General features: G+C 39.1%; 1 protein-coding gene across 1 annotated transcript in view; it reads right to left on the reverse strand.

Moving 5' to 3' along the window:
• The window catches only part of dUTPase (Deoxyuridine triphosphatase), a 70,302-nt gene extending 64,339 nt beyond the window's left edge, over nt 1-5,963 (reverse strand). Inside the window, exon 1 of the mRNA XM_067148668.2 lies at nt 5,692-5,963. Within this exon, the coding sequence (XP_067004769.1) occupies nt 5,692-5,795 (104 nt within the window). The 5' untranslated portion in view covers nt 5,796-5,963. The remainder of the gene's footprint in view (nt 1-5,691) is intronic.
• Nucleotides 5,964-14,499: the final 8,536 nt, after the last annotated feature.

Below are 14,499 nucleotides of genomic sequence, written 5' to 3' on the forward strand. Positions count from 1 at the left end.
ATATTCTTCTCGGATTTGCAGGTCACTTTGTAGAGTTGCAGACCTTTCATTCGGTCGGCAGAGAGGAAGAGGCTACGACTGCTGTGAGGAAGGCAATGACATAGCCATAGAGGCAAACTTAGAGCGAGAAGGAAAAGCCCTGGGCACTGTGAGGGGCCACATTGCACAGTATCAGCCAGTTTTGCAGGCCTTCTATAGTTCATCCATGGTTAAATGCATTCAAAACATTTTTGTGAGCAATCCTTCGTAGTGGCTAGAATATCATCATTGTCTGCGTATTTCAGTTCAATAACTGCCACTGGGGATGAACTTGGCTCCAGGGTCTGCTAAGATCCATCTTTAAACCTATTATTTCCACATGCCGTGGAAGTATTCCCAAAACCGAAGAAGCAACCAACACAGAATTGTTATATCTTTCTTGTATTAAGTTGCTGAGTGAATGTGATACAGTTTGATGCCAGAAAGAACTTAGTCCAACAGTAAATGATCTTAGTTTAAAGACTATTTTCCTTTTCAAGCAAGAAAAATGTAAAGCTTGGAAACTAACAAATATGGTAAATTTATTACTTACTTATACACATGATTGTGAGAAAATCACTTTGCAAGTGTGCAATTACATTTTTGTGATGGTTTTATACAGAACTACAAAAAAACCTCTTTCAGTAAAAAATCTTTGGGCAGTCATATTAAAAAAAAAAAAAAAAAGAGGATAATCCCAGAAAACACAGTACTGGCAAAAATGTATGGCAAATAAACAGTCACACCAGTGAAATTGAAATCTGTATAAATCTGTGAAATGTAGATCGAGGGCTGCCACGATAGCAATGGATCTTTATGAATAACATAACATGACCTATAACAAAACAAGGTCCGTATTTTCTGGGGTTTGCCGGGCTGAGCGGCTCAAACACTGGCCTTCTGACCCCAACTTGGTAGGCTCGATCCCGACTCGGTCCGGTAATATTTGAAGGTGCTCAAATGTCAGCCTTGTGTCGGTAGATTTATTGGCACATATAGAACTACTGTGGAACAAATTTACGGCACCTCAGCATCTCTGAAAACCATAAAAGTAGTTAGTGGGAGATAAAGCCAATAACATTGTTTTACAGGTTTGTAGGCCGTGGTCCAGGAGCATGTGATAGTACAGACGTTTCACTGAAAACTGTGTTTGACATTTTCAAGGGTTCCGAATGACTTTGCTACGCTCTCAGGGGAATGGTGTGGTGTTGCAATTTCACCTCAATATATAATGCAGGCTGTGGTCCTCTATGGTGGGGGCGGTCATTGAGCTGTTCTTAAGTCAATGATAGCGCAGGCTATGGAGCGCTGATCACCTATTGGTCCACCATGGTAGTGGTACAATCGCTGAGTGGCTGTTGTTGGGCCAATGGCATGAATGCAGAGCCCGGCGTTGGTCGACCTGCCTTGGCAGTGATGGGCAATCAATTGACTGCTGCGTTTTCTGGCCTGCTGCAGCCACTGTGTCCTCGAGTATTAAAAATTTTCAGAATTGGAAACCAGTCTTTGTTGACCCATTCAGATTCCTGTTGAAGCTGTTGGTGTGCTACAGGATTTCAATGGCTTCCCTTTGTTACCGGGCATGTTAAGACAGAATTTGATAGTACTTTGGTGTTGCTGTACTGTATGTCATCGCTTGCTACCAGCAAGTGTTCAGCAACTGAGGACCTTTCTGCTTGTACCAGCCGGCTGTGTACGTTATGTTCCTTTAGTAGCGTGGCGATGCTGTATATAATAGAATATACAGGGTGTTTCCGTAAGAGCTTGCAAAAATTTAACAGGACATACAGGATACTCCACTGAACAATTTGAGGTAGGGAACCTGGGTCGGAGAAGCCAGCTTAAGGAGCTAATAGGAATACAATCACATTACTGTGTACTTTTTTTATTTACATTAGTTACAGTTAACTGCAAATACCATCACTGACACAAGGAACGTACCACTTTCACTGTATCTTACAAAATGTGCTAAAACTGAAGGCCATCAACCTCAATGCAAGCATGACATCGGCGAACAAGATTCTGACGTAACCTGACAAATGTCCCTGGTGTGTTTCGAATCACATCACAAGCAGCTATAATTGAAGGGCTTTTGGAGAAAATTGAGCTAAGTGCATTTTATGTGAGCTGGGTCCATCTGGCATCTGTTTATTGACCTATCAGAGTGCAGGATTGCTCCATGTCAGTACTAAAGAGGATAACATAACAGGCCTTACAGAGCAGTCTCAGCAGTCTCACACTTGTGAGTGGAATAAGGAGGTATCCCAAATCTCTATGATGCCTTGGTTCCGACTGGCTAAATGATTACCTAACCAACCAATGGGAGAACAGGTTGCAAACCTGGACTTATGTTTCCTCTAATTTTGGGGATAATTTGAAGCAAAACTATTTCATCCGCTCCACGTCCTGCAATACATTATGGCCAAACACCCAAAAGATAGGCATTTTGGATATTTCGATCTGCTAATTTATAAAAAGCTGATGCAGAAAGTAGTGGTATGTTTAAAAATGAAGAAAATATAGAAATTAAAAGCAAAAAAGAGGAAGAGAAATCCAGAAAAATGGGAAGATAATAGCAGGAAGAAGGCACGTAACAGTGGAGAAGAATATATTGCACGCGGAGGGGAGGTTATACCTGCTAAAGTGTGTGCCAGTGTCCAGTGCTGTAAAACAGAATGGTGTGGCTACAAGGATATTGCAGAAGACAGGAAGAAAGAACACTTTAATGCTTTTTATAAATTAGCAGATAGAAATATCCAAAATGCCTATCTTTTGGGTGTTTGGCCATAGTGTATGGCAGGACGTGGAGTGGTTGAAATAGTTTTGCTTCAAATTATCCCCAAAATTAGAGGAAACATGAAACATCTAATTGTTTATAGTGATTCTTGTGTGGGACAAAATAAGAACTTTCCCATTATGTGTGTGTGTGTGTGTGTGTGTGTGTGTGTGTGTGTGTGTGTGGATCTACATGATTGAAATGGGCTGGTTTGAGAGCATCGAACATAGATTTTTGGTACCTGGCCATACATATTTTCCTTGGGACGAAGATTTTGGCATCATTGAAAAGTTAAAGCGACGTACCCAATACATTTACACCCCTCAAGAATGGCGAACCTGATCCTAAATGCAAGGAAAAAGAAACCGTTCACTATAGTGGAAATGCAGAGAGAGGATTTTGTTAGTTTAACTACATTAACAAAGAAGCTAACAAAAAGAAACAAAACCCCTTCTGGCATAAGCGTGGACTTCCGAGAGGCATCTGTTATGAGGCTCCAGGGAGGGCATAAAGTGCATGTAGAGTTCACATACAGTGATATAGACCAATATTCTACCATAAATTAACAGAAAGGTAAGAGAGGGGCACAGAAAATAAATTACACTGTTCTGGAAACAAAGTATCCTAATGGTAGGCCCATCAATGGGCTAAACCGCGTGATATAATGTCCATGTTGAAGTTTATGCCTCCCATACACCATGGCAATTATCAGAATTTGAAATCAGACAATGGAAATGAAATAGAAGAAACCAATGAGCTTGATTTTATTTAGGGTGTTTAATGTTCATGAGGTTAGAGTTATTTTTTCTCTGTTGTATTTTAAAATCTGTGTTTTATTTTCAATATCATCTACATGTCAGTAGTCAAGTGAACCTTTTTTACAATAAAAATCAACGTATTCTGCCCCACATTTGCAGTAAGTTAATACAGTACCTACATCACTCAATCCTTAAAACATTGTCTGATTCTTATTGTTTTGATAAAGTTACAGGCAATCTAATAAAATGCTAAATATCTCAAAAGTACACTTTGGAGGGATACCCCCTTTTTCCACTAAGCCCTTCAATTCTGGCAACCAATTCCATCTCCGTATCCACTGGGGTCTCATACACAAGTGACTTTAGATATCCTGATAGGAAATAATCAAGGGGATTCAGATCAGTCAACCTCACAGGCCATGGAAAGGACCTCCTCTTCCAATCCAGCGACCAGAAAATACAGCACTGAGATGGTTGCGGACATCCACACCAAGTTACATGTAATTAATCTCATAGTAGAACCGTATTGAAGATGATACATTAAAATTATAAAATCCTTTTATTTACAACCACCTATTCAATACAATACACTCATTGAATAAAATAATCATGAGGTGTCTTAAATAATGGGACATGTTTCGTTCCGCATAGCGAACATCATCAGCTGTTAATGTATAAAGACTAGGTCAGGGCCTCGAGCTTAAAATTATCAAAATTGTTACAAGAATAACAATGTCGTAATAAAAAGTAATATGATAACATTAGACTTAAATTGTAACAGTATGTACAGATTAACAGTGAGAATTTGTGGTGGAATATATTGAACGATGGCAGTCTGTGAAGTTAAAAACAATCATGGGGTTGTTAAAGTAAAAAATAGATATTGTGGACATTAAAATATACGTCAAAAAGTGAAGCGTGGATTGATTATTGAGGATTGAGTTCCTTCAATTGTGTAAAAATAAAAGTTGAAATAGAGTTCATTGAATAGTACGAGTCCAAATTGAACCAGTCAAAAGGCGCATGACGACGAAACTAAGGTTGATATGACGTGATCTCCAATAGTTGCAAATTCTGTAGGAGAGGTAATCTCAAAACCAGAAGAAAATACAAGTTGAACTATTCCATATTCACGCACTAGCAGTAAAACTAAAATCGTATACAACGTAGAACACCAATAATGGAATCGTTAAACAGTAACGACGATCTTGAATGTAGGAAGAGTTCTAGCAATCCTTAGATGAATGGAGCAGATTATGGCACAATTGGAGTTTGAAATCCTTGGGACTAGTGCGAGGTAGGGTGAAGCTTCACACAGCCAATGCTAGCGGATACCTGGATTGAATCCTGTTCAAGTTGAGGTTATGATTCACTAAGAATATGCCGTGATGATTAAAAGTACAGTGGTGAATGTGTGGAATGTCAGAATATAGGCCTACATATCAAGGAAAGTGAGGCTCAATAGGTTACACTTGAACTAATTGTGTATGTTCATTGCCATTGATCTGCTCATACCATACTTGTCTAGCAAAAAAAGGGTTAGCCATATTTTATATATATATAAAATATATGGCCTGTTGCGGTTAGGTTTTCATGAGTAACGAACTAATGTAAGGATCAGAGCACCCTGCTTATTTCCATACAGTCCTCGCCCCACCACCGAAATCCTTGGCTCAAGCAACTGAAATAGAACCACATCACCACTTACGTTTCACGAGGGCTACGAAGCTTATCCTCATTTGGTCGTAAATCTTCATTATGCATACTATCTCTCCTCTGGAAGTAGTGGACCTCTCGTCGTATCGACACGTACTCTTACTCAACATTTTCTAAACACCTAATCCATATGATTAGAAACTTAACTCATTAATATGCCTACAAACTCTAAAAATTGATTCAACAGAACTGAAGCAGCTCACAGTACATCTGTGTCAACACATAACCCGATCTACCGAATACCATACAAAGGTTAGTAACGTAAAAAGGTTAGTCAGTCCCTTATGTTTTATAAAAGATTTCAAAAAGTCTTATTTGTTGACAGATGATTGGAAAAGTGTGCGAGTTTCATGTAAAATTCAGTCACAGCACACAGCAAGTTACACGAATAATTATCAAAAAGTAAATGTAATAAAAACTTACCTCTTCAGATCATATCCGGCAGCTTTAGCTGATGCTTTCTGCGGAGCAAATGCTTTATTCGAAAGCTTCTTAAAACGTAGAACAACTCGCGATTCAGCCGGCATGTTGTGTTCAATGAGAATACTAAATGGTATAAATTAAGAAGCAGCAACTTCAACAAGTAGAAATTCTTATTAGACTCGAAAGAAATTCAGATGTCCACAAAGTGATTTGAGAAAGTCGACACTCTCCCATGCAAGCCAAACCGAACAGAAGCCTCAACAAACGCTCATTTGTAACAAGGTTGCAAATGATTTCAAACAAAAACGGTTTCGGCGGGCTATTCTTCAAATTACAGGTGTTAAAAAGCCCGCCAATGTGGACCGCGCGCGCCCAATGAACCGTCAAGAAGTCATTACAAATATAAATAAATATATATATATATAATGACGTTTACAATGTTTTCCGCTACTTCTCACAACAAAGTAATTCTGCAGCATAATACAAGATACAGTGCTTATATTTCCAAACTAAACACACAGGCAACCACTCGTTCATAGCGATTTCGAATATTAGAGGGAAATTTGAAAGGCAGAAATATTAACTTCTATGACCCAACCATTGCACATGGAGATTATATACAAAAAACCAACGGTCACGACAAGGGCCCGGATGTTGAGTACACGTCATATTTTTACTGAGCTGTCTAAACAATGCTGAAGCACATATAAACTCCGGTCGGGCTAACCCGTCTTCAAATACGTCATTTTTATTTTGCATCTTTTTGCATTTTTTGCTATTTTTCCATTATAAGAGCATTTTTTTTTAAGTTTGGTAGATCTTTGGTTCATATTTTAAAGAAATCCGCCTTTTCAGGTTTTCTTTTTTTTTTCGATTTAGTCATGTCACAGCTTTATATGAGGAAGTTACGTCTCTCGGAGTTAAGAACAAGCTAGTAGCTGATACAAGATACTTTAAAATATTGAAGTATAATTTTTCGGTATTGAAATGGCGTACGGCTTTTAGTGCCGGGAGTATCCGAGGGCAAGATCGGCCCGCCAGCTGCAGGTCTTTTGAATTGACCCCGAGGGCGACCTGCGCGTCGTGATAAGGATGAAATGATGATGAAGACGACACATGCTATTACTAGAAAAATATACATGTTGGAGGCAGAAGGTTATCGGGGTAGGTATACATATACTCTTGTTTTCGTCACAAACCAGTTATTAGCGAAATGGAATGTTACCTGCTCTGTTAGGTCAACTGTGGAGCGGTAGAAGAAATACCAGGGGAATTAACTTTACGTAAGAATTATTTGCCGCAGTGTTACGAAGACATATTAAACAAAATAAGATCTGAAACTCGCGGGAAGATGATATAGATGTCAATAGACGAAATTTCAGATGCTATTGTTGTCTTAGTTCCGCATAGTTCACGACAAGATATATTAGTTCATTACCGAGTGTATCAGTGCATTTAAAACAACTAGTATCTGAATTTGGTGACAATGTGTTTTCTACCGAAGGAAGCGTACTGTTTGGCAAACTGTGTGGAACTAAACTAGCTACTGAAAGATGATTTACTGTAACGCAACATATAGGTCGAGATAAACACATTCGTGTTCTAAACACATTCGTGCTCTTCAGCGTGTTTCAAATAAACCTGCAAATCAGCGCTTACTGCCTTCAGTTGCTTCGACTTCCGGCAAGTCCTCAAAGTTCAGTAAAGAATTGTGTGATGTATTTGTAACCGCTGTATAAACACAACAGCCCGAAATTACGTGGATTTTTGGAAAAACATACTCATGAAGAAATACCAGACGAATCAACTTTACGTAAGAATTATTTGCCGCAGTGTTACGAAGACATATTAAACAAAATAAGATCTGAAACTCGCGGGAAGATGATATGGATGTCAATAGACGAAATTTCAGATGCTATAGGGCGTTATATGGCCAACGTTGTGATCGGAACTTTAGAAGTGCATACACCAGGTGAAATATTTTTATTGACTACCAAAGTGTTATAAAAGACCAATTATTCTACCATGTCAAAACTATTTGATAGTGCTATGTTTCTCCTGTGGCCTGAGGGCATCAAACACGATGATCTACTTTTATTTTTAACTGACGCTGCAGCGTATATGGTACGAACAGCTAATTAATTAAAGGCACTCTATTCTAAAATGGTCCATGTTACATGCCTTGCCCATGGACTGCACAGAGTTTGTGAAGAAGCAAGGGCTCCTTACCCCAGTAAAGACAGGCTTAGAGCGAACGTTAAGAATACTTAAAAGCAACCTCGCGAATCGCACGTTTCAGAGCTAAAGCACCAGACATTGCATTACCTACTCAACCTACCATAACACGCTGGGGCACGTGGTTAAACGCGTGTATGTATTATTGCAAAAACTTCAAGTTAGTGAAGGAAATAGTGCAGAGTTTTGAGAGTGAAGAAGCTGCAGCAATAAAAATTGCCCAGGAACTGCCATCTGGACCAAATATTGAACGTAGTTTGGCATTCATAAAATCAAATTTCGCCTTATTGACAGCAACAATCACATCGTTGGAGAAAACAGGCGAAGAAATGGTTAATTCAGTTTCCCTGCGGATATTGTATCAAAACTGAAAAAAAGTGCTGTACAAAAACACCAGGTATAAAACATTATGCAAAATATCACACATTCTTTATGGTGAAAACTACTGCATGGATGAGATTGAGGAGGATTTAGCAGCAAACGACCTTCCTCACTTCAAGTACGCTCCGATCACATCAGATGATGTTGAACGCAGCTTTTCGAGATACTGTATAAAAACGCGTTGGCTGATAACCGCAGATCATTTACAATTGACAACAGAATGACATTCGTAGTGCAGTGCAACTCAGACTAAAGTGAACATAAACCTTTTGTTAAGTGCTAGAAATCTATTTTGATTGACTCTTCAGTTTGAGCTTAAGATATAATTTTTGAAATATTGGTCAGTTTATTATTATAAGATAATTTTCTCCATTTTTATAGTGCATGTTTCGAATTATTAGATCATTTATTAAAGTAATTTTTAAACATTTTAAGGATATAGTTCCAACATTTTTACGGCATCAACATCCGGGCCCTAGTCATGGCAAACAACGAATCAAAGAGAACAAGGCAGGTCATGAACTGTCCGTAAGGATCGCAGTCATATTCTGTCCTCTTCGACGTCAGGACAAGAATGTTACTTATTACAGTAGTCTGTGATCGACTTCTCTCCTCTTACTTCGGTTCCTTAGTAGTCCTTGATATGGTCCTGTTGATGTTAGGTGGTGTTAGATTCTGATGTCTTCTATGAGGTAGGTTTCTCCCATCATCTCGTATAGAAGTCATGAAGGGACTGTCTTCCCTACTCTCATTGCCCTTTTCGTGTACATTGTCTTCACCTTTTCAAATCTGGTTAATTCACCAATTTCTAACATTTTTTTCAGGTGATCTGTATGCCGTAGGTGATGATCGGGGCTATTGCACTTCTAAATAGTGCCATCGCACTGTCATCTGCATAGTTCACGAGTGAATTAGTCCTTGCTGCACAGAATAGTATGTGATACTGTTCACAATGCCGTCCACAGAGACTGCACAAACACTGAGAAGATGACTTGTGAAATCCTGTCACTTATTCTTAAGCATTCAATCCATGGCTTGGTCTGCGGCAGTTCTCCAGTCGGCTTTATTCGTAGCTTTCCTCTCCATAGCTTCTGCATCTTACATCAGACATGATTTGCTGTGTATATTGTAAGCGTGGTCTGCCTCGACATCTTGTCTGGCAGAATAAGTAGTGGAAGCCGTGAGCCTCAGTGCTTGTGAAGATGTGCCACGTTGCAAAGTTAGGATTTTTCCATTCGCTTGAATTCAGGGCGGGTGTTAAGTAGAAGTGCTGATCAATGCTCGCAGCTTTCTTGTCCCTGTCTCTGTTGTGAGATTCATATTTCTAAGCCGTTGAACTGTACTAGCTCCCTGATAAATAAGCCGGTACAAGCTGTCCGATACATTAGTCGTATCAAAGTTGTACCCGAGAGACAAGGTAGCCGTTTCAAGAATGTTGCTTTAACTGCCTCCATTCTCTTCAAGTTTATAAGCGAAAGGTAAAGCCAGTAGCCGGCAATGGTATGATAACCGACGGGGTTAAAAGTGAGGTTTTGAATTTCACTAATAGAAAAAGTCCATTCAGTTTTAATTACTGCATCGATGGCGTGAAAGTTCTTTATGGGGATCACTGAAAGTACCACAGACATATAGTAAATAGACTGACAGAGCTCCGTCTCGTAGCAATGGCGTTAGTGAAGCCCAAAACTTGCCGCTGCCGCAATCTTACGTCACTACACACCTACTGTAAACATGTGTGTTACCGGTACCGTGTTATGTGCAGTTTTAGTTTATGCTGTTTTTATGTACACTTTGCATTAAATACTCGACAAACTACTGTGTGGCAGAACAGCGAATACCTGCGTAGTGTTTGGGGGTGGTTTCTCGTATTCAAGATGAAAGAAGAAGGGAGGAATTTGAACTTCAATACAACGGTAAGTGCCTTACATGTTCCCATGTACACTTGTTATCTAGTTATTAATGAAATTAAATCAACTATTAACGATGACTAATTATGTAGCAGACAGAAATCACTTCCTTCCGATATATATTTGTTGGCGTTAGACCCCTTGTGGTGGAGTGCGGCGTAGTACTATTATAATTATTAATAATAACAACAATAATTATAACCGCAATAGAAACTTTGGTACAACACTGGTTATAGGTTAAGATTTTGTTCTGGTTATGTCAGTAATCGAATAGTAGTAGTCTCGGTCAATCTATCATTACTGATCTGCATTTATGGCAGTCACCCAGGTGCTAGCTAGCGGCCGTAGCCGTGTTGAAACACCGGATCCGGTGAGATCTCCGAATTTAAGCAACATTGGGCGTGGCTAAGATTTGGATGGGTTACCACGCGCTGTTGGGGGAGGGGGAAGGAAATGGAGGAACGGGAAGGAACTGGCCACCCTACCTTACGTAAACTCCGGCTCAGGCACACCTCTGCGTAGGTTCGGAACTGCCTCCGGCTACAATAAACACTTCCTTACCCAGGTGGCAGATTCCTTATCTGTTGTTCACCTACCCTTTTCTTAAAAGATTGCAAAGAAATTGGATATTTATTGAACACCTGTCTTGGTAAGTTATTCCAGACCCTAACTCCCCTTCTTATAAACAAATATTTGCCCCAGTTTGTCCTCTTGAATTCCAACTTTTCTTCATATTGTGACCTTTCCTACATTTGAAGACACCACTCAAACCCATTCGTCCACCAATGTCATGCCACGCCATCTCTCCACTGACTGCTCAGAACATACCACTTAGTCGAACAGCTCGTCTTCTATCTTCCAGGTCTTCCCAGCCCAAACTTTGCAACATTTTTGTAACGCTCTTCTTTTGTTGAAAATCACCCAGAACAAATCGAGCTGCTTTTCTTTGAATTTTTCCAGTTATTGAATCAAGTAATCCTGGTAAGGGTCCCACACACTGGAACCATACTTCAGTTGGGTCTTACCAGAGATTTATATGCCCTCTCCTTTACATATTTACTATAACCCATAAATACATTCATAATAATGTTCAAATATCTGTACCTTTTTTTTACAATCCCATGTGGTAAAAACTGCCCAAACTCAATGAAGCACAAGCAAATAATATACAGCACTAATAGCTTCTAGTTACTAAAACTAAATACATCACTAACACACACATTTGAAGATATGTTGTAAAGATTTCAAAAATACTGTTAAAATTAAAGTGGAAGGACTAGTAATCTTGCATAAATCGAAAAAGTTGTTAGGTTTATTATAACAATATTATTTGAATACCTTATATCTCAGAATTTGTGGTAGATATGTTTTATCAATTCTCTACAATGTGATACTTGTAAGGAAGTAGTTGTACAAAAAGAATATTCTTCATGTTGTTCACGTGTGCGAACTTCCTGAGATGTATTTCAGACCGAATACATGTAATGGTTTAAGCTCAGTCTTGAAACGGAACATACCTAATGAAGTCACAACCCAGTTGTATGAAACACATTTGTTTTGAAGGCTACGCTCACATGTTTTAGATCTAAACCCCATGGACAGGTATGTTTATCGCCTTATTAGTACCTAATAATAACATTCTTCTTCTTCTACCGCCTTTTCCACACCTGTGGGGTCGCGGGTGCGAACTGTGTCGCACATGTGGATTTGGCCCTGTTTTACGGCCGGATGCCATTCCTGACGCCAACCCTGTATGGAGCTATATAATCACTATTGTGTGTTTCCGTGGTGGTTGGTAGTGTGTGAATATGAAGAGGAAGGTGTTGGTACAAACACAAACACCCAGTCCCCGAATCAGAAGAATTAATTAGAGACGATTAAAATCACTGACCCGGGCGGTAAAATCCCGGGACCCTCTGAACCGAAGGCCTCAAAACTTACCATTCAGCCAATGAGTCGGACAATAATAATAATAATAATAATAATAATAATAATAATAATAATAATAATAATAATAATAATAATAATAATAATAATAAGCACTAATAATAATGCAATTGGCGTTACGTCCCACTAAATAATTTTACCGTTTTCGGAGACGCTGAGGTGCCGGAATTTAGTCCTGCATTAGATCTTTTACGTGCCCGTGAATCTACCGACACGACTCTGACTTATCTGAGCACCTTCAAATACCACCGGACTGAGTCAGGATCGAACCTGCCAAGTTAGAATCAGAAGGACAACCGTATGAACCACTCAGTCCGGCACGCCTTATTATTATAATTGCATCACTGTAATCAATCAATCAATCAATCAATACTGATCTGCATTTAGGGCAGTCGCCCAGGTGGCAGATTCCCTATCTGTTGCTTTCCTAGCCTTATCCGAAATGATTTCAAAGAAATTGGTAATTTATTGAACATCTCCCTTGGTAAGTTATTCCAATCCCTAACTCCCCTTCCTATAAATGAATATTTGCCCCAGTTTGTCCTCTTGAATTCCAACTTTATCTTCATATTGTGATCTTTCCTACTTTTATAGACGCCATTCAAACCTATTCGTCTACTAATGTCATTCCACGCCATCTCTCCGCTGACAGCTCGGAACATACCACTTAGTCTAGCAGCTCTTCTTCTTTCTCTCAATTCTTCCCAACCCAAACATTGCAACATTTTTGTAACGCTACTCTTTTGTCGGAAATCACCCAGAACAAATCGAGCTGCTTTTCTTTGGATTTTTTCCAGTTCTTGAATCAGGTAATCCTGGTGAGGGTCCTATACACTGGAACCATACTCTAGTTGGGGTCTTACCAGAGACTTATATGCACTCTCCTTTACATCCTTACTACAACCCCTAAACACCCTCATAACCATGTGCAGAGATCGGTACCCTTTATTTACAATCCCATTTATGTGATTACCCCAGTGAAGATCTTTCCTTATATTAACACCTAGATACTTACAATGATCCCCAAAAGGAACTTTCACTCCATCAACGTAGTAATTAAAACTGAGAGGACTTTTCCTATTTGTGAAACTCACAACCTGACTTTTAGCCCCGTTTATCAACATACCATTGCCTGCTGTCCATCTCACAATATTTTCGAGGTCACGTTGCAGTTGCTGACAATCTTGTAACTTATTTATCACTCTATAGAGAATAACATCATCCGCAAAAAGCCTTACCTCCGATTCCACTCCTTTACTCATATCATTTATATATATAAGAAAACATAAAGGTCCGATAACACTGCCCTGAGGAACTCCCCTCTCAACTATTACAGGGTCAGACAAAGCTTCACCTACTCTAACTCTCTGAGATCTATTTTCTAGAAATATAGCAACCCATTCAGTCACTCTTTTGTCTAGTCCAATTGCACTCATTTTTGCCAGTAGTCTCCCATGATCCACCCTATCAAATGCTTTAGACATGTCAATCGCGATACAGTCCATTTGACCTCCAGAATCCAAGATATCTGCTATATCTTGCTGGAATCCTACAAGTTGAGCTTCAGTGGAATAACCTTTCCTAAAACCGAATTGCCTTCTATCGAACCAGTTATTAATTTCACAAACATGTCTAATATAATCAGAAAGAATGCCTTCCCAAAGCTTACATACAATGCATGTCAAACTTACTGGCCTGTAATTTTCAGCTTTATGTCTATCACCCTTTCCTTTATACACAGGAGCTACTATAGCAACTCTCCATTCATCTGGTATAGCTCCTTCGGTCAAACAATAATCAAATAAGTACTTCAGATATGGTACTATATCCCAACCCATTGTCTTTACTATATCTGATCAATTCCAGCCGCTTTTCTAGTTTTCAACTTTTGTATCTTATTGTAAATGTCATTGTTATCATATGTAAATTTTATTACTTCTTTGGCCTTAGTCTCTTCCTCTGTCTCGACATTATCCTTGTAACCAACAATCTTTACATACTGCTGACTGAATACTTCTGCCTTTTGAAGATCCTCACATACACACTCCCCTTGTTCATTAATTATTCCTGGAATGTCCTTCTTGGAACCTGTTTCTGCCTTAAAATACCTATACATACCCTTCCATTTTTCACTAAAATTTGTATGACTGCCAATTATGCTTGCCATCATGTTATCCTTAGCTGCCTTCTTTGCTAGATTCAATTTTCTAGTAAGTTCCTTCAATTTCTCCTTACTTCCACAGCCATTTCTAACTCTATTTCTTTCCAGTCTGCACCTCCTTCTTAGTCTCTTTATTTCTCTATTATAATAAGGTGGGTCTTTACCATTCCTTACCAC

The sequence above is a fragment of the Anabrus simplex genome, chromosome 5 (genome assembly GCF_040414725.1).
Source record: "Anabrus simplex isolate iqAnaSimp1 chromosome 5, ASM4041472v1, whole genome shotgun sequence".
Taxonomy (NCBI): domain Eukaryota; kingdom Metazoa; phylum Arthropoda; class Insecta; order Orthoptera; family Tettigoniidae; genus Anabrus; species Anabrus simplex.